A 25,524-nucleotide genomic window follows, 5' to 3' on the forward strand; every position below is an offset into this window, starting at 1 on the left:
GAATCAATAAGTTCAAAAATCAACGTTTAGAAATCATCCAAATTAGTGCATTTTTTACAAGCTCTTGATGACAATCAAAATAAAATTAAAATGTCATAATTTTTTACATGTGCATAAATAAAACGATGTAGATCATATCCAACGGTTTTATTTTGACTTTTAAGTTTTAAATTTTAAATTATTAAAGTTTTAAAAAATGGAGGCATGGTGGAAGCACAAAAAATGGAGGCATTTGAACCCTCCTCTATTTAAATTGTCAAACAAGAAGTAAAATAGAATGAGTAAGATAGAGTTAAATGTGAATTAATCCAGAATAAGTTATTATCTTCAATAAACTATACACATAATAATTATCTTCAAGGGAGAATTTTATATATACCACTCAAAAACTGTGAAATTACATATTTACCATCCAAATTTTTGTAATTATATATTTATCATCTAAAAATCTAATAACTCACATATTTACCCGATATAACTTTAGTGTATATCAACCCAAAACTTAGATTTATTATGTTTAATTTTCTTAAAACTATAATTAATCAAGGATTAACTTAGCAACCTCTCTTTCATTCCTTAGAACTGTTCTCCTTTATACTCAATATAAAATATTAAAAACAGATATTCCAAACTGAGTCAGTAACAAAACACAGATTTTCAAACTCAGTTACTACTTTGATAAAGGGTTGCGATATCAGCGTCGAATTCAGTATGAGTTATTTTGTTGGAAAAGTTGGAGTGGTTACCTTGTTTTTAGACAATCAAGCTGGAGTTAGAATACTTAAATCTAAGTCTGTTGCCCCTTCTATCTGAGTTTAAGCGGGAGAGACGAGATGAGGAAAGAGTTTAAGCAAAAACGGGAAGTTACGTCAAAAAAGACGGAAGGATAATCTATGCGCAAAAGAGAAAGGGGCAGAGAAGAAGAAGTGACTAAATAACTTGTTAATTATATTTTATATAATCTTAAACTTAATTAATCTATTTTTTTGATTAATTGGGTAAATATGTGAGTTATTAGATTTTTAGATGGTAAATATGTAATTATAGAAATTTGGATGGTAAATATGTAATTTCACAGTTTTTGAGTGTTTTATACAAGGTTCTAAATAGCGTTTACCGCGTCATAGCGGGAAGCCTACAAAAAAAGCTATAACGAATAGCGTCGCTGTAGCGAAAGTTATGCCACATAGCGTTTTTTTTTATAAAAATTATATCATATATTTGTACTAAATATCAACATTATCTAAGTCTCATAGAATAATAAATAACATCAAATTGATTAAAAAATTATAATATTCATATTAAACCAATACAAAGTCCAAATTGCGACTCAAAATATCCATAGTAATACTAATATCATAAACTATTGATATTTTTCTATTAAAAATATATTCAGTATCATGACATAATCTATATTTTTTCTATTTAAATTTCAAAATAATCTAGACATCATTGCATAATTAACTATCTTAATCTATTCAAAATATTCAAACTACCATATAGTAAGTATCATTTTGTTACTTCAAGAAATATCTTAATATATTCAATCTGAGCCTTTATTTAAAGCTCATATAAATTGAAAAGAAGAAGAGAAAAAAACAGCTCATGTTGCATAGCGCGCTGTAGCTTCTTTATTTGATTTCGTTTGATGGATCTCTCATTTAATAATTAATAATTTAACATAAAACTTAGTACGTCAATTGCAAAAAAAAAAAAAAAATCACGAAAAACTCATATTGCATAGCGGGCGCTATTTGCGTTATACACTATGCGCTATAGCGGACCGCTATTACCGCTATAGCATGTGTAGCTCAAATAGCGTGTTTTGATGCCATAGTTTAGCGTTTAAGCTCAAAAAACGCTACAGCGCGCTATTTAGAACACTGGTTTTATATGAAATTCTCCCTATCTTCAATAAACTACAATATAGAATCGCTTTTTTCTCGTGGGTCCCTGCCAAAGTACAAAATATCAGAGTTCATCATAGTTGCGTGAATAAATTATTTCTAATTAGTTAGAGCAATCCATAGAAAGCTCTTGAAAAAAATATGTCGAATAAGTGTCTCACCAGTAAAATTATCTTATTATCCATAACACGCAAAAGTTATATTTATAATGAATGAGAGACAAACTACCAACAAGTCTTTCCCCTTGTCTCCGGGAAGCATGAACAAAACAAAATACAGCATGTCGTTGATTTTATTTTTGTTTTTGTTTTCTTTTTTCTTTTATTCTGTGCCAGTGAGAAATTCCACCGATTTCTTTATCCGTAGCATTTTAGAAAAATAAATTAAAATTTATGACATTATTTTTTAATTGTTTGACTACAGTTTAAATCTTATAAATATTGTAAATTCCTCATAATGGAGAGTTGTGTGTAGGGTGTAAATATGTCATGTGTCGTGACTTTATGTGTCATGCGTATTGTGATAAAGGTAAATTTTTACGTGCCGTGACTAAATTTGAAAGAATGATCACAACACGTGAATAATTCCATCTTGTTAATTACGTCACGATGACACATAATGTGTCCAAATATAACCGGACACATTTTTCACATTTAGTCACATTAAACTATTTTCTCATAATTTAAATCAGTTTATTAAAGATACGTCATTCGATCAAGATCTAAGTTCTAACTATACATGAGTTGCGTGACCACATGACATGCAGTGATCAGATTTGTTTACATGCATGTCGTACTGTGTTAATTTTTTAAATAATAATCACGTCACACAAATTATCACAGTATAAGACAAACAAATCGTTTCATATATGATGTGACGTACCGTAACAAAACCGTATAATGTCGTGACGTATCTAATTAAACTGACTTTCTTACATCCCTATTTAAGTGCCTTTTTAGTTGTTAATTTATAAATTTTGGATGGATAAGTGCTTTTTTACATCCCTATTCAAGTGCTTTTTTTATTTGTTGATTTATAAATTTTGGATGGATAAGTGCGCTATGCTCGAATTTAGCGCCGAGAAAACCAAAAGAAAAAGGTTAAAAAAAACAAAACAAATAAAAAGCTAACAGTCAAAGGCTGTAGAAAAACGAGCTACAACAATTTACTGCGGTGCGGGTACAAAGTTACAAACTACAAAAACCAAGGCGTAATTTCAATAATTATATACTACGGTCAAAAGAACAAAAAGTAAAAGGTTAAAGTAAAAAACGAATATTAGCTGACCTTTTTCTCGTGAAAAATCGAGACTTAGAAAATATGTTATATAATGCGACACAGACGGATTTTATCACATTTCGTGCATAAGAATTTGTTGAAAGTTGAAAAAAAAAAAAAAAATTATTAGTAGGTGGAATTAAATTTTAATTCGCGCTAAGAAGTTCTTGTTCAGTTGTCTTAATTCAGAGAAAAAAAAGTTAAAGAAGTTTAATCTTAAAGTAGAAATGTTTTAAGATTTAGTAGAGGATTAAGATACACACAAAAAGAGATAAAGGAGGATATCTTAATTTTCGCTAAAAAGCCAGTGTTTGAAAAGAAACGACTAAGAAAACTAAAGAAGATAGAAAAAAAGCTTAAAAAAGCTTAATCTTGTGTTGTCGAAAGGTTTAATCTTTCTTATTAATTTCTTTTAATCCTTAGTATATATTGATATATTTAAGAACTCCCCATCATAATATTGAATTTGCGATCTTCCGTATGGATAACATCGTATTAGTATAAAGCAATACTTTTTATGTGAGAGATTGCAATATCAATTTTCAGATAAGGCTTAAGAGAAATTATATAAAAAAAATTCTATTTTTTGTTAATGATATGTACAAATTATAAATTATAATTTTTAAAATACAAATTAACTTTTACAGTTGTCACAATTATCAAATTAGTCAATAATTTTCTTTTATTAAAAGCCCGTAGGCAAATTAGTTCATTAAAATATGATGTGGCTTTATGTATAGTTTACCTTATATTAAGTGACTTAAACCATCAACACTATGAAATTAATAGTTTTTTATTTATTATCAACGTAGAAATTTAATTATTACATTTATTTTTTTCAATTTTACTCTAATTTTTATTTATTTATTTTTAAACTTTTCCATACATAGGTAGTTGCACCGGTAGTCACGATCAGATTCTCTGTGTCTCTTTTTCTATGTAGAATATCTGTGTGGTTAGTTCCTGACAAACGAATGTTTGTCCTTGAGTTATCTGAGGACCCACCTGTCGGTGATCTTGAGGGGCTGACAGGGTTTTCTACAAAGAGATTGCAACAGAGAGTGTGGGATCGTCGTGACCTCGTCCAACAACGAATTCGTATCCTCTGTGATATCTCAAACTTTGCGTGACTTTATGTAAAATCCCAACCGTTTAAAGATGCTATGCACGAATCTCAACGCACAAATAATACTGACCCCCTACATCATCCCGAATAGGCACCGGACACGTCGGTCACGCAAAAGTTGAGATATCTCAGAGGACACGCACTCACAACTCCAACAACGCCGTGCAAAAGCTGCCAAACCAACCCCAACCTCCTACGTAGCAGCTGTATTCTCTCCATTACATCAATAACCGAATACCTCCATTTTTTAAGTGGAAAACATAGATAATGGGGAAAATTCCTATCAAAACACTGTAATGTATGCTCTACCTTTAATTTTTAAGATTTCTGTTACACCGACAATGGTTAGCTTTTGAGTTTAAAAAAAAATTGTCTGTTGTCTCATCTAAATTGTCCGAATCGAGATTTGTGCAAACAAATTTAAATATGTACTAATTTCAACAAACACATTCTAAATTTAATTTGTTCGTACAAATTTCAATACAAATCGGACGACTTAGATCAGACATCTGACAAATTTCAATCAAACCCTTCTCCTCTAGCCTTTACGTTGGTTCCAAATTTTGATTAATATCAGATCTAAGTCGTTTTATTTGTACTGAGATTCGTCCTAATAGATTCTGATTTGTATTAATTTTAATTGTTTCTTAAATTCAAATTGTGTCTACAAATTTCAATACAAATCCAACGATTTAAAAGAAATATATATGGGACGAAATTTTTTATCAGATAACTGTTCGAAAACCCTCCTCTTCGCAAATTTGTATCATCGACATTAACTTAGATTTTGAGGTAATAAAAAATAAATCCAGATCATCCAATCTGTGTTAGCAAAAATATTAGGGCATGTTCGGCAGTCCAGGAGGGAATATGAATGGGATATAAGAATTGAAAATTTTGAATTATATTTTACTGTTCACGTAGGAAAAAAAATTCAATCTAAGTGAATTTTTTTTTTCTCACATAAACAGTACTTCTGAGATTACTGTCTAACAGAGCCTTAAAGAGAACCCGTGCATTCCACTTCATGCCATATTAATTCGAATTCTGAAGACTTAATTCTACATCTGAGTTAATGAAGAGGACATGTGACATTTTGTTGCGTATTTAAGATTCATTGGCATTTCATGTTTCCAAAGAATATATCTGATATATCTTGTGGTTTTACAGTGACAGACTTACTGTGTTTCCTGACAAATGGAGAGAAGAACTGACGCCGTTTAATTTTTCTGAATAAAATATGTGAATCCCCATACACTACAATAGGAACCTGTGGACCTAAGAATGAAATACATAGCTCACAGCTCTTTCATTTTTTTGTGCTCTTTTGCCTCTGCATGCTGTTTAAATTTATATTTAACTAAAGATTTGTTCAGATGTCACGGATATGTACTGACATGAAATATTATGGATATGACATCTCGTAAATTAATTTGTCATAGTTGTAGGAATTTGTATTTACAAACCAAGCATGATGTTGCGGCCATTTTTATTAATAACCCACAAAAAAAAGTTTTTTACAAAAATAACCTCAAAATCTAATTTTTTTCAAATATAACCAAACCGCCAGGGTTGCTGGCGGTCCACTTCTATAGCGGACCGCCACTATTCCTGGCGGTCCACTTTTTTTTTTTTTTTTTTTTTTTTTTTTTTTTTTTTTAGAGATCTGATTTTTTTTCTTAATATTTTCATTTGTGAAATTTTAGTTTTTTTTTGTTTAGGGTATTTGTCAAAAAATTAAGGACTTGGCATTTATTAAAATTTTAAATTTCAAGTTCTGACAGCTTGGGCGGTCCACTAGGGACCAGACCGCCAGTATCCCTGGCGGTCCGCTAGCTGTCTTATAAGCACGTTTTCTCTCTCTCTCCATCACACAGTCTCATTTGTTAAACCACAGAGAAGAAAGAGAGAACGATTTTGGCGATTTTGAAGCGATTTTAGGCGATTTAGAGGCGATTGCTACAGGTATTTTATTTTTTATTTAATTATTTTCTGTTTAATTTTTAATTAATAATTATTATACCCGCAGTATGTAAATACTATAAATTAGTCTTTAATTAATATTATAATTAACTTTTAAATTGCAAAAAATAATGAATCTATTATACTGTAATTCTTATGAATTTTTTTTTTAAATGTAGTTTGTTAAGGAAAAAATGCTGGTTGCACTGTACGTGGGCGGTAAGCTAACTAAGGGTGTAGAGGGCGTGTATTACTCGAAAGATGCCTCATTCGGCTTGCAGGTTAATGAAAGAACCACATTTATTGAACTTAAGCAACTAGTATACGAAAAGACTGGTGTAAACCCCAACCGGTATGACTTAGAATTGGCTACCCGAATTGACACACAACGGGCTGGGGCGGGTAAACCTTACTTTGTGAGTTTTCCTATAACAGATGAGGAGTTGTGGAAGGCTGTGTACCAACAATTTGAGTCTAGGGGGGTCGCGATGATAGACTTATATTCCAGGAGGGTTCCCCAGGCCGGGGCTAGACCTTTTAGTGCGGCTGGGGCTGGACCTTCTAGGGCTCCCCCTGTTGGACCTTCAGGTTATGACAATTCGGCTTATGACAGCCAGGGGTACCACCACTCCCCTCATGACAGCCAGGGGTACCACCACTCCCCTCATGACAACCAGGGGTACCACAGTCCCTGTTATGACAACCCGGGGTACCAAAACTCCTGTGAGTTTACTGAAGTTGTACCACCACCACCACCACCCAGACAGGCACCCATAATCCCTACATTTCCAGCTATACCAGAGTCAGTACCGATACAGTTATCCGTTAATCGAAATGATACTAATATTGATGTTGATGCTATTGATGCCATACCGGAAAGAGAAATGGAAACTGGAGATGAATACCAAGGAATTTGGGAATCTGATGACTTATCAGATGGTGATGCAAATGTACCAGGTTTGTCCAGGGAAGAAAAATTCCCAATCAGGGGTCGGGGGAATAGGCATCCTGTCGCCACATTCAACGATACCACAGCTTTTGAAGAGGCTGACATTAGTTTCTTTGGTCCTCGTGTTGTATACAATCGTGAACTTGCCCCAGGGCAAGTCTATACCAACATAGATGAACTTGTAAAGAAAATTCACGAGACTCACGTTCACGGCAACTGGGAATGTATATTAGAAAAAAGGGAATCAAAAAGATTGGTTGTGATATGCAAAAATGCCCCTTGTTGCGAGTTTCGCCTTTATGCAACCCCTGCGGGTTCGGGGGAAGCATGGATAATTAAAAAGTGTGAACCACCTCATACATGCAAGTCTGCGTCCACAAGGACAGACCATTCAAACCTGACAGCATCACTAATTGCCGATGCAATTGAGGCAGACATTAAGTTGGATCCATCGATGAGCATCAAGGCGGTGGCTATGGCCGTCAGACACAAATACATACATGTAATCCCAAAATATAACAGGTTGTGGAGAGGTCGTGAACTTGCGATTTGCAGAGTATTCGGTAGTTGGAAGGATTCATACAACTATCTGACACCATTGCTCCAGGCTATGGCAAGTACAAATCCTGGCACCGTATTTCAGCGGTGGCATGGCCCCATTTATGACAAGAATGGAGTACTAATAGAGGGAGTTCAACAATTCAAGGGCATAGCATGGGCTTTTGGTCCTTGTATCCAAGCTGTGCCATTCATCAGACCCGTTATCAGCATTGATGCATGCTTCATGTCTGGCCGTTACGAGGGGAGGCTACTGATAGCATGTGCATATGATGCTGAGAACCAGTTGTTGCCTTTGGCGTTTGCAATTGTTCGGAAAGAGGATGGTGAGAACTGGGGATTCTTTATGCAGTTTTTAAGAAGACGGGTGGTTGGGCCAACAAAGTTTTTCTCTGTAATATCAGACCAGCACAAAGGAATAAAATATGTTTTTGATCGTGAAGAATACGGTTGGTCAACACATACTGGCGAGTGTGTGCACAGGTTGTGTATGCAACACGTTGCGGAGAACCTTAGCAAGGCAACCGGAAACGATAGCTGGGTCCTAGAAACATTCAGACGTAATTGCAAAAAGAAGAAGCCGAGAAGGGTGGAAGAGATGAGTAGAGAATTTGCAAAGGTATGTGTTTGTTGATTGTTTACATGTCTTATTGTACTTTGTTAACATATTTTTATTTTAATTGTTTACTTATATTATTTTATTTCCTTATTTATATGTAGTATATGCCGAAAGCAAATCTCTACTTAATGAAGGTGGGCAAAAATAACCCCAGAGATGTCGAAGAGCCACCAGCATACGAGAAAATATTTCAAGCACGTGATGGAGGTTACCGTTGGGGAATTATGACCACCAACGGTTCTGAATCGCTGAATACATATGTATGTTTGTATATATGTATATATTATACATATATTATAAAAACCGAAAAAAAAAGACCAACAAGCTGTCAGAACTTGAAATTTAAAATTTTAATAAAGACCAAGTCTTTAATTTTTTGACAAATACCCTAAACAAAAAAAAAAACTAAAACTTCACAAATGAAAATATTAAGAAAAAAAATCAGATCTCTAAAAAAAAAAAAAAAAAAAAAAAAAAAAAAAAAAAAAAAAAAAAAAAAAAAAAAAGTGGACCGCCAGGAATAGTGGCGGTCCGCTATAGAAGTGGACCGCCAGCAACCCTGGCGGTTTGGTTATATTTGAAAAAAATTAGATTTTGAGGTTATTTTTGTAAAAAACTTTTTTTTTTGGGTTATTAATAAAAATGGCCGATGATGTTGTATTTTTTTTTAAACAGAACTAATTTTAATTATTTTAACAGAATATAGTATCCGTTTCGAATTGACGTGTATATGTATAGTTACGTACAGTCAGTGTTTTAAAAATCGATCTATTCGGCCGAATATTCGTATTCGCTTAGAATCCGAATAGAAAATGAGTATTCGGTCTAATATACGGTTTTGAATATTCGGCCGTATATTCAGCCGAATTGAGAACAATATATGAATATTTCAGTATTTCATTTAGTATAAGATGAGGATCAATATTTTAATATTTCATCACCAATTTAACATGTATAGTCAATCATAAATACTTTTTTTGTATACAAATTAATATAAATTTTTATTTTAAAATCTGCGCGCATATATAAATTCGAATAAAATTGTGTATATACAGTGTGCGGTGTCTTTTCGAATACCGCGTAAAAATCAATTTTTAAAAAACTGCGTACAGCTTTAAATTTAAAAGGTCAGAAAATGAATTCATACTTGTCTAGTTTAAAAGCGACGTAGTCAATTTCATACTTTTTGTCTAAAGTGAAACAAGCATCTTGACACTATTTGATTGCGACAATATAATTATCTTAAACTTTCAAATTTTATAATACAACCCATTTAAAACTAAAAAAGTTGAAACAAAAGCACATAAGAAATCATTTGGGGGTAATGATGCATAAGTTAAATTTAATATTTCAACAATAACATTTACAATGATAACAAGTGAAACAAGCATCTTCACAACTATTTGATTGCGACAAGATAATTATCTCAAACTTTTAAGAGTAAGGCTAGAGTGTGATGTGCTCACCAAGAAAGTTTGGTGAGCACAACTGCAAAAGTTCATCAAATTGACTTCATACGTTAAATCTAAACCGTTGAAATTCATGTATTTCATGAGTGATACATAGACATGTAAAATTTTAAAAGTTTCGAATTTATTTGCTACACCGTAAAGTGGTAAAAAAAATGAACATTTTATAAGTTAATTTATATATTCAATTTTTATTATTTCTTTGACTGCTTGACCTTGTAGTAAATAAATTCGAAACTTTCAAAATTTTGCATGTATATGCATCACTCATGAAAATACATGGATTTCAACGGTTTGGATTCGACATTTGACGTCGATATAATATACTTTTGGAGTTGTACTCACCAAACTCTCTTATTGAGCACATCACACCATAGCTTTACTCAACTTTCAAATTTATAACCCAACTCCTTTAAAAATTGACACTTATTTGAGTCAAAATAATTATGCTTAATTAAAATATATTATTTCAACGCGTGAGCTCAAATTACTATGCATAGCGCATAATGATCAATACTATGAATCAATATATTCACTTTTAAAGTTTAAATATTTAATTTTAACTGTTCTATGTATAAAAAAATATAATTGTTGAATTTTACGATTTTTTAGATAGATTAAAGTTTACTTATCTAAAATTAGTGATTAAATATTCTAAAAAAATGTAAAATTTTGTCTGCAAATATATTTTCATACCAATTTGCGCTATGCATAGTACTAGGACTGGCAAAAAAGCTCGTGGCTCGCTTGGTATTCGCTCGTGACTCGATCGGTAACAGCTCGTTCGTTAGTGGATCGAGTTAAAATTAGCTCGCTCGCTACATACTCGAGCCATAATTAATGAGTTTGAGTTTGGCCTGGCTCGGCACGAGCCAGCTCGGTCGTTAACGAGCTATTTAATATACATAGTTTAATAGTTTAATCGGATCCGTTCACTTCAGATTGGGGATATTATGGTCTATGGATGTTGTAGACAGTGTTATGGCAATTGCACTTTAGACTGTGTTTAAGTTGATTGGTAATTTTATATAGAATATGTGTGAATTAATTATAAGCAATGAAGTTAATTTGTATGAATTTGTTTGATTTGGTATGCATGAATTTATTCTGTGAATATATTTGTATGAATTTAGGATTTTTATATATTTGTATGTATGAATTTAGCTGTAAACTTAATTTATAATAGTTGATTTACTTAATTACAATTGAATTAAGAGCATTCCTCAGTAATTAGTCATATAAATATTATTTTGTTTTAGTCATAATTAATAAGATGTGATATGAAAATTTAAGATATAGCAGGAAAGAAAATATATAAATTTATATATCTGCCAAGCTACTAACGAGCTAGCTCGGCTCGCTCGGACAAGCCACGAGTCGGTCTTGAGCAATAGTTTTAGCTCGGAACCTAAAATCTAAACTCGCTCGCTCAGCTTGATACACTAACAAGCCGAGTACGAGTGTGGCCTAGCTCGCTCGTTAACAGCTCGTTGCCACCCCTACATAGTACCACAGGCGTACTCTATTTCAACAATAAAATATTTAAAATGATACCAATAATTACATAAATGAGAACAAATACAGGGACTACTTCTAAATTCTATACATCTAGTAGGGTTCAAAAGTAAATAATTTGGATATTATATTATTAAATATTTTTTATTTGTCTCCGGCGCACTGCAATCACTCTCGCGACCACATGGATCCATGATATCGGATATTCTGTGGAAATTAATCCATAATCTATTTCATCATAAAGAATTATAGACTACCAGTGACTCGCTACACAGTTAGATTCACCAATGTATACAACAAAACGACCTTTGACTCCATATGCAGTGTGGACGGCGTGATATGCGTTAATACTTTAACCCAAAATTTGATTCAACAACGAAAAAATATATTGGGAGAATTTCATGTATATATGACCCTCATAAATCTCAAATTGCATTATCCATTTTATCTTTATTAAATATTATGCAGCATGTTTAAGATAAATATTCAGATTTCTAATTTGCTTGTAGTGATTTTTTTATTTATTTTTATTTTTTTATCTTTTTACTTGTAACATCAAAACGTATGCCAAAATATACTATATATGCATCACAAATAGAAAAATAAGTCATATGTCTTCAAAAATCAACTAATTATTTGACTGAATATTTTTTTACACAAATACATAACTTTACTTTTTAATAGAAAAACTTGAACTATATAAATTTAAAATGAGTTTAATATAAAACACAATAAATTGATTAAATTTATGAGTTTTTTAAAAATTTAGTGGAATGAATATGATACGATGAAGATAAGTGGTTCTGACCTATGTCAAAGTGAAGACGAGAGTAGCAGTAGCAGCTGACAGTGATTATGGTTTTGTTAGTTTTAGTTAGTTGGTTGGTTGCTGTAGTAATAGAAGTTTTTACTCCTTTATTTTGATTTTTGATAGTTGATATAGTTTGTTGTATATTTTTGTTAAGACTGGTACCGGTAGTTTGATACCAGTACCCGTTAACTTTGTAGATTTCGTTTCTTAGAATGAAATCAATGAAGTACTCTACCTTCATCCAAAAAAAAAAAATGATATGATGAAGTTTAAAGGAGAAATACGTAATTTTGAGATTTTTGAAGGATATACATAAAATTTCCTCATGATCTCCCAATTTGTAAACATAAATATAAAAAGAGAAAAAAATGAAGCAAAATGGAAAAACACTGATTTGACTTCTATTGTGCAGCTACTCTACAATAAGTCTCTCTCTCTTTCCACTGAAGCACACTCTCTCTCCTCCTCTGCACTCTTTTTCTATTCCTCACTGTTTTCCTCTGATCTCTTTTTATTTCTCTCTCAACTATTTCCAATCTCCTCTCCACCTTTTTGCTGTGTTTTATATCCAAATTTTGAACTTTGAACTTTGAACTTTGAACCTCCATTCTCTTTTTTTTCTCCCTCTCCCTCTCTCTGTCTCTCACATCAACCCCACCTCGTTTCTCTCTCCTATTTTGTCTCTATCTGCGCATGTGATCTGCTGTGTGACTCTATTTCTCCATTCAAGTAACAATGGCGGGATCTCTTTCTCATCTTTAGTTTTTTTCAGGCAAGTAATTTACGAAATTCATTCAGTTGACTAGATCTTTGCTAGTTTGCCTCGAGTAAATCGTACATTTTTTAGTGTTTGAAGCTTAATTTTGCGTTTGCGTCATATTTTGGAATCCCTTTTCACGATTTTCGAGAATAGAAAGTGATGTTAGTAGTAATTAATGGCGTAAATGCGACATTGAACGAAGTTAATGTTGCATTTATTATCTCTGAGGTGAATCAATGTCTAGTTGTCTTTCTTAGGTTTTTAGCTGTATCCTTTGAAAGATTTCTTTCCTAATCTTTCCTTCCTTTCTGTTTTTATTTATTTATTTATTTATATTTATTTTAGATTGGAACAAGAGGGATAGGTGAACATTGCTAGTTCAAAGAAAAATAATGGATCAGTATGAGGTTTTGGAGCAGATTGGAAAAGGGGCATTTGGTTCTGCTCTTCTTGTCAGGCACAAAGTGGAGAAAAAAAAGTAAGGGAAATAAAAAAATAAAAATTACATTTTTCATTTTTTCATTTTTTCATCATTTCTCTATTTTTTTTTTCATTTTTTCTATTATTGATTTTAAATTGTTTTTTCAGGTATGTGTTAAAAAAGATTCGGCTTGCGAGACAAACCGATCGATGCAAGAGGTCTGCTCATCAGGAAGTAAGCATTTTGATTTGGGGATGAAAACTGGTTGAAAAAATATTTATTGGTTGAAAATTGAAAAAATATTTATTGGTTGAAAATTGAAAAAATTGACAATATATTTGTCGGCTTGCGAGACAAATCTCAATAGAATATATTTATTGTTTGAAAGTTCTGAGCTTTAATTTGGGAATGATAGAATAACATTTTGATATTTTATTTTTGAATGTGTTGCGTAGATGGAGTTAATTTCTAAAGTAAGGAATCCGTTTATTGTGGAATACAAAGATTCATGGGTAGAGAAGGTAATGTTACTGGCATTTATTTAAATTAAATTAGACAGCTAGGATGTATATATATTCATTATATGTATCATTATCTATGTTTTTCAGGGTTGTTATGTGTGCATTGTGATTGGTTATTGCGAGGGAGGAGATATGTATGCATTTATCTATTTCTATAAATATTACATTTAATGTTATCTTTAAAATTCAAATTACACTTTTATGAATTTGAAGTTTATATTTTTCACTTCTGTGTACACAGGTCTGAAGCTATAAAAAGGGCTAATGGAACTCTCTTCTCTGAAGAGGTTTGTTACTTTAAGCCAAAATTTGTGTTTCACTAAATGCATAGCACATATGGATCAATTAAATGTAATTATGGTGGGTAAAAACTGTCGGTTTGGTTAATACCAAATTAAAATAGTCAAACCAAAATTTTATTTGGTTTTCAAAAATCTAACCGAATCAACCAAATTAAACTTGTCAACTGAACCAAAAAACCGAAGTAAATTTGGGTTTGTTTGGCTGAACCGATATAAGAGGTTAAATTTCAAAAGGTCAAAGCACAATACATCCACAAATACATTTGATAGTCATAGAAATAGTATCAAGATATATATCAATTAAACCGAAATAAGAGATTAAATATCAAGTAAATTTTGTTATGTTTGGTTGAACCAAAATAAGAGATATTAAACCATCTAATCTCTTTCATTATGAGCAGAAGTTATGCAAGTGGTTGGTGCAGTTGCTAATGGCTTTGGATTATCTTCATATTAATCACATTCTTCATCGTGATGTCAAGGTTTCTTTTATCAAAATTTCTTCTATTATGGGTTAAACAAATAATGGTTAACTATTTTCCTAAATTTGACAATCGTGCATTATTTTTTCTTTTCCTTTTCAGTGCTCGAACATTTTTCTTAGAAAAGATCAGAGCATACGTTTAGGTAAGCAACTTATCCTACAACAATATTCAATCATTTTTATTTTTACTTCACATTTTTTACAAACTTTTCATTTGCAATTTCTTAATAGGTGACTTTGGCCTTGCAAAAATATTGACCTCTGACGATCTTGCTTCTTCGGTGAGTTTCCTACAATTCGCTATCCTAAAAGTAACATAAAATTAATCTGCCCAACATAATATGAAGAATAAATTTCTGGTTATTCTAATTATAGGTTGTTGGCACGCCAAGTTACATGTGCCCAGAACTTCTTGCTGATATACCATATGGCACTAAATCGGACATTTGGTCCCTAGGTAAACTCACTATATCTTAGAAAATATTTTACATCTTTCTTTAATGGAAAGCATTTTCTTATTGATTGGCTGAAATGTACTTCAGGTTGTTGTATATACGAGATGGCGTCTCTCAGGCCTGCTTTCAAAGCTTTTGTAAGCCTTTCAATCCGTATATTAAAAATGATTAACTTTTATTGGCATTGTTTTTATTATATGTATGGCAAGACTTGACCGAACTAAGACGTGACTTTGATTTTTTGTTTAACCAGGACATGCAAGCATTGATTAACAAAATTACCAAATCGATAATTTCTCCTCTACCAACCACATACTCTGGTGCATTGTGAGTTTATTTATTCTTAAATATGCTTTCATTATATCAAATTAGATTAAATTCATTCACATCTGGCCCTACAGAACATTGAATTATCACGTATATCCCTGAAAGTTGTGTAATTGCATGTACCCCCTCTGAATATTATGCAGACACAAGTGGCTATTAATGGGAAATCTAAATTACACATGTTCTCTTCTTCATTTTACAGGGGTATATGTGGTAATTGACATGTTTTCTGGGTATCCTATTAATATATTTGTTGCGACAGACATGATAAGTTTTAAGTTTTCTGCTGGGAATACCCCTTTGGGAGGGGGGGGGGGGGGGTATACAGGCACATAAATTTGCTCCTGTCAAATACCTTTTAAATTTAAATTTCTATTGTGTTTTTTTTTGAAATACTTGTCTAAGATGACCAACATCTTTATTATTACAGTAGGGGACTTATCAAAAGCATGTTGCGCAAAAGCCCTGAGCACCGACCAAGCGTATGTTATTTTTTTCTTTATCTTTGTTTCACTGCTGTTTGAAGATTATTTTTTGACAGTGTGCTCATGACATATTTAAAGCATTCTATGTACTATACTGAAATTTTTGAGCATTAAAACCACCCTAGCAATTATTAGATCATTTGCAAACAAAAAACTCAACCATTAAAATGATGCACCCATCAAATAAACAAACCACATCTAACCCACATTATTAGGTATGAAATCAACTAAATTTATTAATAAAAAATCATGTAAAAATAGATAATTTCATTTTATTTCCCTTTCCATTGAAGTAGTTGGAAAAACCTGGTCCATATCAAATGGAAAATACTGTGACGCCCGTTTTTAGTTGAAAATAAACCAAAAATGTTTTTGGTGTAATTTGCAACTTTAGAGATCTAATTACGAAATAGGATAATATATTAGACTGTTTTCATCTGTGAAACACTACTCTACAACAAAGATAATGTATAAACATTAATAAAGTCTTTATTTGATTGTGTTAGGCTGGAGAGCTACTGAATTTATTATTAAAAGTTCATGCAAAAATAGATAATTTCAATTTATTTCGCTTTTCCTGTTTCCATTTTAAGTAGTTGGAAAAACATGGTCCATATTAAATAATACCGCGACACCCATTTCTAATTAGAATTAAATCAAGATTATTTGGTGTAATTTTCAATTTTAGAGATTTAATTACAAAAAAGAATAATATATTAGATGTCTACAATAAAGATAATGTATAACATTAACAAGTCTTTCTTTGATTGTGTCAGGCTGGAGAACTCCTAAAGCACCCGCATCTACAACCTTACGTACTCCAGGTTCATTTAAAATCAATGAACCCAGGCCGTCACTCACCAATGCCTCAAATAAAGAACTCCCACTTGCCAAGCCCCAAAATAAAGCGCATCAGCTTCCCCAAAGAAGAGGTCGAGCAAGAGATAGCGGAAATAGGAGGCGAAGGATCAGTGTGCAATGAGAAAATGGGGAGTAACAGGAGGGCCTCCTATGCAAATGATAAATTTGTGAAGCCATCAGCTGATCGAGTGTCTATTAGTTCTACTCAGAGTGTGAAGTATATTAGAAATGCATCTTGTCAACGTACCAAGGATTTTTCAATAGGTATGTAGAATTTTTCATATTTTATGGACAAATGTAAAAGTAGGATTAACATAGAGGAAATCTAAATGATGATAAAAGAATGATCTTTATTTTTCATTAGGACCGAGGCTATGGTATTATGCATAGCGCTGATTGGTCCGTGCTATTGATTAATATTTTTGTTTTCAAAGTCCAAATAGCCGATCTGAACCGTTCAACTTGATTTCCATATAAAAATATAATTGCTGATGAAATTTACATTTAATAGAATTTTTTTCTCTTTTTTTAGATGGGTAGAAAATCACTACTTTTGAATAGTCTAGTATTTATAGATCATGCGATTTTCTACCTATCTAAAAAAATTGTAAGAAATATAAATTTTGATCCACAAGTACATCTTCATATGGAGATCATGTTGAGCTGTTCGGATTGACTGTTTGAACATTGAAAATGGAAATATTGATCCATAGTGCGGACCAATCCGCTCTATGCATAGTACCATGGGCCATAGCCTCACTTGACCTTTTTAGTATCATATAATATCATAATCTCGTTGATTGGACTCTTAACAGGGAGCAATCAAGTAGGAGAGGTAAATTCAGGAGGTAAAAATACGATTAACAGGAGGCATTCGAGTGTCATGCACACTCCTAAATACACGCCTTCCAAGACCATCACCACCCCACGGACCCACGCTGAGGCTTCTCGCACCTTCCATCTCAAAACAGACCTCAAAGAGGTAATGACTATTTTTATTAAATATGATTTGTTCTTTTTCTTGGGTTTTTTTTTTTTGCAAATTGCATCTACAATTGTCCTGTTTTAACGAATAAGACCTCTTTGAGAAGTTTGTACCAACCTAAAAGAGCCGTTTCTTTTCGCCTTGTAATAGAGTTAGGCTAATGTTGTATTAGAAGAATTGAGTAGAATTATAATATTGTAAAGGTTGACCAGTCAAACATAATAAAGGAAATTGACTGGTCAAACCATTGATTAAAATCATAACAGATTTAGTTAGATAACCGAATTAGTTAGTTTTAATAACATAATTAGTTACATTCAGATTGAGCTTATGTGAAGCTATGTACACTGCCTTTATAATTATATACTGGAAGATTCAATCCATTTCTCTTTCTCAAAATCCTTTACCTTGATATTATTGAATATAAGAAGTTTGAAGTTAATGTACATGATTACAGTAAATATATTGGGTCTGATTTTTAGTAATATCTTTCTGTTGTAAATTTCTCTGGAACTCATGCATTTGATTTATTGCCAGGTGCAGTATTCGAGCACACCAGCCAAACACACTGATATTGCACGTGCAACTCGTAGGGCATCCCTTCCATTACAAACCCCTGCATATCACGCCAGTAGACGAAGCCTTGGCATGTTAAGCCAGATCGATTCCCCCAATGTGTCGGTAAATGCACCTCACATTGATCGCATGGTTGAGTTCCCACTTGCCTCTGACGACCCATTATGTGACCTGTCACCTTCACCTATGTGGCACCCGGCTGACTGTTCAATCACCAAAGACAAATGCACGGTTCAGATATTTCACTCAGAGATGAAAAACGGTAATGGAAGTGATGACACTACTGGTATCTCAAGCCGGGGCTCGTCAGACTCACGTCAGAGGCGGTTTGACACGTCATCATTCCAGCAAAGAGCGGAGGCCTTGGAGGGTTTGTTGGAATTTAGTGCAAGTTTGTTACAGCAAGAACGGTACGAGGAATTAGGGATTTTGTTGAAACCATTTGGGCCAGAGAAGGTTTCACCGAGAGAGACCGCAATTTGGTTAACAAAAAGTTTCAAAGAGACCGGGTTATAGTTAGTTGCTTTGGTTAATTCCAGGCAACGATTTTTGTAAAATTTGAGAGATTGTAGTGGTTAAGGTGTTAGCATTTAGGGTTGTCGATTCGTCACTTTCTCTGTGGCTTCTTTAGTTGTAGTTGTAGTAGGAATGCTAGCTTGTTCCATGTTTTCATGTCAACTGTCAAGTAATAGTAGTTCCTGTGGTCTGTAGAATAGTACTAGTAACTCTTAGTTTAGTTAATTGCAGGGGAAATTTGTGCAATTATTGCTAATTTGCCAGTTATATATTCATTCCCAATTGAAATTTGTGCAATTCTTGCTAATAACAAACTTTGGATACTTGCACCATGAACCAAAATAAGTAGCGGATTGTAGAAAAAACCACTTACAAGGAAAGAGAATGCTGTTTCCTATGCCATACATATACCAAGAAATTTTTTACTTTGATATTTAATTGAACTCATTGTGAATAAATGAGGATAATTATCTTACAAAATTGGGCCTCTCAAATTTTGGATATTTCAGTGCATCTCCTAATAATCCTTCACATATTTTTCTCCATAGCCAACTTTGGGCTGGGTGTAGTTTGATTAGGCCCAGGTAGGTAGGAACCTAACCATACTAATTGAAAATATTTTTCTTACCAATAAACTGTTATTTCAGCTAATATTCATATTGTTTTGTTGACTAATTGTTACATATCCCCATTTTTGGGAAAAAAAATTCCAAATGGAGAAGATCATACTGCGATGCCCAGTATGTTCCAGTTTATTTTTTGTGTATACACGCTTGTATTATACCAGTATATTACTATAACATGAATCGGTTCTAACAAGTTTTTTATATTTATGATTGAATTTCTGTTCTGCATATATATGCTGGCTAATTCAGATCCGGCACATATGCAGACTATCAAATTTGCATTGAAGCAGGTATATTGGCATGGCCCCTATACTGGTACATTCTTTATTTACCAATATTTAAATTTCTCCCCTTTAGACAAATAGTTGTGTTTTCAGATCCATGCAAATGCTTGAGCTTGTCTCCAATCCAAACTAAATCTCTACCCAAAATAACCCCCCTCTTTTTATTTTTTTATTTTTTATAAGAGTTTAAATATGTCTCAGTTGCACTGGTTAGGTTGAATCAGTAACATACTAACACATAATATTTGACTTTGATCTAGGCTTTATAGATGATAATTAGATGCATAGTAATTCATGAAATACTTTTTGTTTGTGGAACAATCTTTGATTCTTCTAATTAAGATTTAGAAACTTCAATCATGTTCTAATTAAATTTGGATTCAATTTACAAAATCTGTAATCAAGCAAGATCAAACTTTAATTTACATTACATAGTCTTACACCACATACCAAAAAGGGAAGATCAGAAATTTGTGATTTTTTTTTATTAATCATCATCTACAATCAAACAAAAACATCTCTAGGCAATTGCAGATAAAATCCAAACCCAAAATCCAAAAAAAAAAGGAAAAAAAAATGTCAAACACAATCTCCTAACAAGAACCAAAACCATCCTTCTTGAATTTCTTTTATATAGACTTCAGATATAAACAGCCTACCTTATCCCATGAACCTGAAAATTATCATTTCCAAAAAACTTCTTATATTTCATGTCTATTTTTTTAATAAAATTTCAGTAAAGCTAGAACTATGGCCATCCGTATCAGTACTTGCCACTGGTACATATGTACCATCCATTGTGAACTATGCAAACTACAACTTTGATTTTATTATAAAAAATTACTTCAACTTGATTTTATGCTTTTGGAACTAAATGCAATAATATTACAATAACCAATTAATCCAATTTCATGGTCCGCTTAAAATAAATTACTATTAGAAGGGCAACCTGGATTTGTAAATTGCACAATCATGCATTAAAAAGGTAATATGGTTGGGTCAATATGGTATTGTTCTGGTTAAACAATTCAGGTTGTTAGGAAAAAATAATACGAGTTTGAATTTTGTATGCAACAAATATTTTTGAAAAATGCCAAAAATGCCCGTATCTCACCTCTTGTGCGAGAAGGGTACTATAGTAGCTTGCATTAGTCATAACTGTACTCGTCGACCCGCACTCACTATCCTTGAGTGATATACTCGACTTGTCAAGCTTGACCGACCAAGGGTACTGATACTGGTACTGAAACCCACTGACGGTGGGTCCCGCCTGAGAAGCTGACCGTTGCATTTTAATCCCTCTAGGGATGTTTCTTCCTTCCAAAGACACCCTTCGCCGGCTTGTTGATGTTGACCTCTCGAATGAATCAGCCGGTCGTGATTTCGGGGCACTCTGTGATCGGGCCTTGGCCCGAGACGACTCGGTATTGGCCATATAATTAGGAAATAGTGGGTAGTCTTGGCTTGTACCTGCTGTGAAAAAAGGTTATTAGGTTACTATATTCTTTGTTAATATTTCAACTCAAGAGGTGACCTAGTGAATTAAATTGTTTACTGTTATTGCAAAAAATTTCCCCTGAGATATCTCAAACTTTCAGTTGATATGTAGAAAATCTGAACCGTTGAAATCCACTCTGCACGAATCTTAAAGCCCAATAATCCTCTCTGCACGGAAATGGGAGTGATGACACTACTTGTATCTCAAATTTTGGCCCCGCTTTTGATAAACTGAAAATTTAAGATATCTCAGAGGATACAGACTCGTATCAGTTGGGGCAAATGGTATCGATCTGGTTGGGTACCAGTACCACCAAGCACCAACAAGATAAGACATGCGCCGATCTTATATAATTACATACCGTAAGGCGATTTGGTGGCATCAGAGGCACACGATCCTGATTTAAAATAATTGCCAAAAGCAGGGCTACAGCCACCACTCTGTGCAGTGGTGAAGGAGAACTCATCAAACCGACCACTGTATGTTCTCGGACTCATGTCAGTCAGAGCAGATGCAGTTGGTGAGATTTTCGGGTGGTTGCTTGTGTGGTAGGCCCCACCGCGACTATGACTGGATAGCGGCCTTTCGGGATGACTGCCAGCTGGCGAGTAGCTGTGCCTCGCCTTCGGCATGCTGGTGTCAACTTCTACTATCTTGACATTCTCTTCCGTGCTATTATCCTGCTATCAATTTTAATTGGTTATATATAGATAGATTGTTTAATTTTAGAGTGAGGCTATGGTACTATGCATAGCACATACCGGTCCTTACTATGGATCAATAACTATGTTTTCAAAGTGAAAACAATCGATCTGTCCAGCATGATCTCTATATGAAAATATGCTTGTAGATCATATTTTAAATTTTTAAGAATTTCTTTACTATTTTTTTAGATAGGTAGAGAATTGCTTGATCTAAAGATTCTAGACAATTCAAAAGTAGTGATTTTCTATTATCTAAAAAATAATAAGGAAATTCTAAAAAATGTAAAATTTAGTCTGCAAGCATATTTTCATATGGAGATCTTGTTTAACGGTTCGGATCTACTATTTGAACTATTTGGATTTTGAAAATGAAAACATTTTATGGTATATATTGCAGTTTTGGTCGAAATACTGTATGATATGAGGTGATTTTTTTTTTCTGAATTAAATACACACTTGTTCAAATTCCTGTTACTGCCTCTATAGTACTTTTACCATCCAAGTCAAGTCAAAGTTAAAAAAAGAGAAGGGTACCAGTATGTATTGTTGGATTTAGAGACGTCTAAATCCAATAAATTAAGTTGGACATGCGTGTATTATAATTATATGTCTAATACTATCATGAATATTAATGTCAAAATAAGTGATTAATTAAGGAATGACATTATACGTATTTCAATTAGGTTTGGAACCGAAAATGTATAGAAATAAATTTGATTAATTATAATTGTTAATGGACCGATTATAATTAGTCTAAATAATATACATGTGATAATTTCGGCACTGATATGAAATTAGTGAACCTGAAATTATTTTTGGTTATGGTTATTTTGGCATGTTACGCCAATTTTAGGCTATGGTTATGCTAAATTGAGGACCTAGCACTTGTATTTAAAGACTGAGTCTCCAAGGCTTGCAATCACAATCACAATTGTCTGCTCCATTAAAGACGAGATACTCTGTCATATTTTTCGGATAGCCAGAGAAAAAGAAAAGAGGATTGCAAGTTCTTGGAAGGACTCGAGAGCCAACAACTCAAGTCAAGACCAGGAGCTTATCAACCTAGAGTCTTGGAAGCTGTCTGATTGATAGCATATGGAGGCTTTTGAAGATGGAAAGTAAGTTTCGTTGTGCATTAAGTTTAATTTCTTACATAGGAGTAGATCTTGGTTAGGGTTTAAAGTAATTAGGAAAACCCACAAAATAAATCTAACATGTATATCTTGACTTACATTTGATTGTCTGAATCGGGGATGCTGAGGCGAGTTTCGGACGGAGCGCTGGCGTTGTGGGGTCCGACACTGGCTCCTCTCTTCCTCTTCTAGTATCTTTATCCTCTGCAAGCGGGCCCGTGTTTGAACTGCCACAAGAGCTTGCATGCACCGGAGAGTTGCAGAGGCCTGTTTTCTGACAAGGCGGCCTCGTACCAGTGCTTGTAACTTAACCAGTCCTTTAAGTGCACATAGCGCTTTCCTTGCCTGTAAGAAGTTCAGTTGCTTATTGTTTCATAAAAATTCCTGTAATTTTTTCTCTTCCTAAAATTCTCAATTGCTGATGCATAGGTGTCAAGTATGGTAGAATATATCGTACCAGTATACTGTATACCGACTGTGACAAACTGAGAGCAGTCAATGCAAGCCCATAATTTTTGACTTCTTCAACAATAACTGAAATACTAATTCCTTTCATACTTTATAGGTTGATGCTGGTTTTGTGATTTGTAGGGGTGTATTTTCAATTACATAATTTTCTAGGATAGCAGGGGTGCATTTACAATTTTGTGTCATAATTAACAAGTTGTGAGGAATTATTACAAATGTCAGGTTGCAGATTCTATTGCTTTTAAAAATAATATTTAGTACTCTTAGACATTTGGGTATTAAAAATAAATTTATGGTCTAATTAATACACCATATTTTAATAAAAATATTAGAATTAGTTCTAACCATTCAATTAACCAAGGACAACATATCCATCTAATGAAATTAATATTGATTGTCTAAATTTTTTTAGTATTGAAGTACGACCATAAAGAATATTAAAATTTTCTACCTAACAACTAACAATAAGTAAATATGGAAATAATGCACTAGGTTCATGGTACCTTTTGTCAAGTGATAAATACTGATACTATATAAGAATATAGTCTCATTTAATACACAGCAGTACATACAACAGTGAGCTTTTAATATTTTTTTAAAGTCAAGTCTTCCCTATTACGAAACAATTCGAGAATAGAAAAAAAAATATACAATGATGATAATATAACAATGCCTATTAATTAATAAATTGGAAAAAAAGAAAATTAAGCAAAAACAATTATAGATTTTAGAATTAGACGAGATCTAAGAGAACCAATCAAATTCAATTACAAAAGATAACAAATCTTCCACAAAAATATTTTCAAAGATAATGCACAAAAAGATCTGAATAAAAACTTACTAATTCATCAATTTGTGATTATGTCACAAATTATGCATATATACTTCCTGGAAATTTTGTTAAATTTTTGCCTGATGTATTTTTGCCTAAAGAAAACAGAGCACACAGTACAGTAAAAAATTCAAAATTTCCCACAGAACAAAATTACCAAGAACAAAATAACCAAATTTGAATAAAATTCAGAGCAAAATATGTTGAAAAAACATACCAAATATGATCTGAAAACTGATTGAATTTTAATGGCAGCCACCTCCTCAATCACACTATTCCTCCTAGGAATTCTCCCATTACCACCACTTTTACCAGTTGGCCCACTTGTCAGTCGAACCATAGCTGCTGCGGCCTGAGCTGCTGCAACAGCCGCATCTGCTGCAGCGGCTGTTGCAACTGCCACTGCGACAGCATGGCGCTCCGGGTCAATGCGGCTTTCCAAGAATCCATGTGCTGATGTGGAGGCAAGAGATTGGTCGTGTTCTTTACGGGTCTCGGTTGGCCGGCGAAAGCTCCATCTCCGCTTCTCTTTCGGTACCGGTGTCGAAGAATTAGAAGAAGAAATATTATCACATTTTTCTTTTGGTTTATCTCTTTTTCCTGTGAGAAAACTCTTGAACCATTTCCCAGTTTTACCCATTGAAGCAATCAAAGAAGGTGTCTAATGTAAGATGGTGACATTGTTGTGGATAGAGAGAGAGAGATAGAGAGAGGGAGAGGAGGAGACATGACACATGAGGGGGTTATCTGTTTCTATCTCTTTCTATGTTTGGTTTGGTTTATTTCTTCTTTTTTGTTTTTTAATGATGAGTTGGTCTGATTATACATGTTATTATATCCATTTACTGACATATCTGGTGCATGATCTGGATTGAGAGAGAGAAAAAGATGAAATTAAACTTCTTTAGAAAGCAACTTGCTCAAGTATTAAGTGAAGTTTATACAAAGATTCCTGCAAGTCTCCTCTCCTAGTTGAATTTGACCAACCTATAGTTCTCCAAAAACTTCAAAGAATTTATTGTCTACAATACTTAAGGTACAATCTCCCTAGAATATGTCCCATTAAGCAAGCTTACTAAGTGTGAACCAGTG

At 33.2% G+C, this 25,524-nt stretch overlaps 2 protein-coding genes across 6 annotated transcripts; one reads left to right on the forward strand and one right to left on the reverse strand.

The window, feature by feature from the left end:
- Positions 1–12,638: 12,638 nt before the first annotated feature.
- On the forward strand, positions 12,639–19,176 carry LOC144544959 (serine/threonine-protein kinase Nek2-like). Of its 2 annotated transcripts, none has more exons than XM_078293514.1 (16): positions 12,639–12,966; positions 13,300–13,432; positions 13,543–13,609; positions 13,831–13,896; positions 13,984–14,030; positions 14,138–14,183; positions 14,600–14,680; positions 14,783–14,825; positions 14,914–14,963; positions 15,058–15,139; positions 15,225–15,274; positions 15,391–15,464; positions 15,895–15,946; positions 16,726–17,074; positions 17,626–17,792; positions 18,333–19,176. In XM_078293514.1, the coding sequence occupies exons 2-16, from the start codon at positions 13,347–13,349 to the stop codon at positions 18,885–18,887; spliced, it is 1,815 nt and encodes a 604-aa protein (XP_078149640.1). In that variant the 5' UTR covers positions 12,639–12,966; positions 13,300–13,346; the 3' UTR covers positions 18,888–19,176. The 2 variants fall into 2 exon arrangements, with proteins under 2 accessions (XP_078149640.1, XP_078149641.1); XM_078293515.1 differs by lacking the exon at positions 12,639–12,966 and adding an exon at positions 13,074–13,182.
- A 1,020-nt stretch (positions 19,177–20,196) lies between these two features.
- Positions 20,197–25,237, reverse strand: LOC144544960 (protein IQ-DOMAIN 19-like). Of its 4 annotated transcripts, none has more exons than XM_078293519.1 (5): positions 24,650–25,237; positions 23,232–23,477; positions 21,657–21,975; positions 20,912–21,267; positions 20,197–20,470 (listed from the first exon to the last, which is right to left on the reverse strand). In XM_078293519.1, exons 1-5 carry the CDS (start codon positions 25,070–25,072, stop codon positions 20,453–20,455), a joined length of 1,362 nt encoding a protein of 453 aa, XP_078149645.1. In that variant the 5' UTR covers positions 25,073–25,237; the 3' UTR covers positions 20,197–20,452. The 4 variants fall into 4 exon arrangements, with proteins under 4 accessions (XP_078149645.1, XP_078149643.1, XP_078149644.1 ...); XM_078293517.1 differs by having other exon boundaries at positions 20,912–21,270; positions 24,650–25,232; XM_078293518.1 differs by having other exon boundaries at positions 21,657–21,978; positions 24,650–25,210.
- Positions 25,238–25,524: the final 287 nt, after the last annotated feature.

The sequence above is a fragment of the Carex rostrata genome, chromosome 27, assembly GCF_964058835.1.
Source record: "Carex rostrata chromosome 27, lpCarRost1.2, whole genome shotgun sequence".
NCBI classification, from domain to species: Eukaryota; Viridiplantae; Streptophyta; class Magnoliopsida; order Poales; family Cyperaceae; genus Carex; species Carex rostrata.

Excerpts from the sequence above, each read along its gene's own strand:
- LOC144544959 (XM_078293514.1), top strand. The coding sequence starts at position 13,347 with ATGGATCAGTATGAGGTTTTGGAGCAGATTGGAAAAGGGGCATTTGGT. Across the intron at positions 14,184-14,599 it reads GAACTCTCTTCTCTGAAGAG|AAGTTATGCAAGTGGTTGGT; the intron begins GTTTGTTACTTT and ends CATTATGAGCAG. Across the intron at positions 17,793-18,332 it reads TCAAAACAGACCTCAAAGAG|GTGCAGTATTCGAGCACACC; the intron begins GTAATGACTATT and ends ATTTATTGCCAG.
- LOC144544960 (XM_078293516.1), bottom strand. The coding sequence starts at position 25,072 with ATGGGTAAAACTGGGAAATGGTTCAAGAGTTTTCTCACAGGAAAAAGA. Across the intron at positions 21,979-23,231 it reads CCCGATTCAGACAATCAAAT|CAGGATAATAGCACGGAAGA; the intron begins GTAAGTCAAGAT and ends TAAAATTGATAG. Across the intron at positions 21,271-21,656 it reads TGCCACCAAATCGCCTTACG|CAGGTACAAGCCAAGACTAC; the intron begins GTATGTAATTAT and ends CTTTTTTCACAG.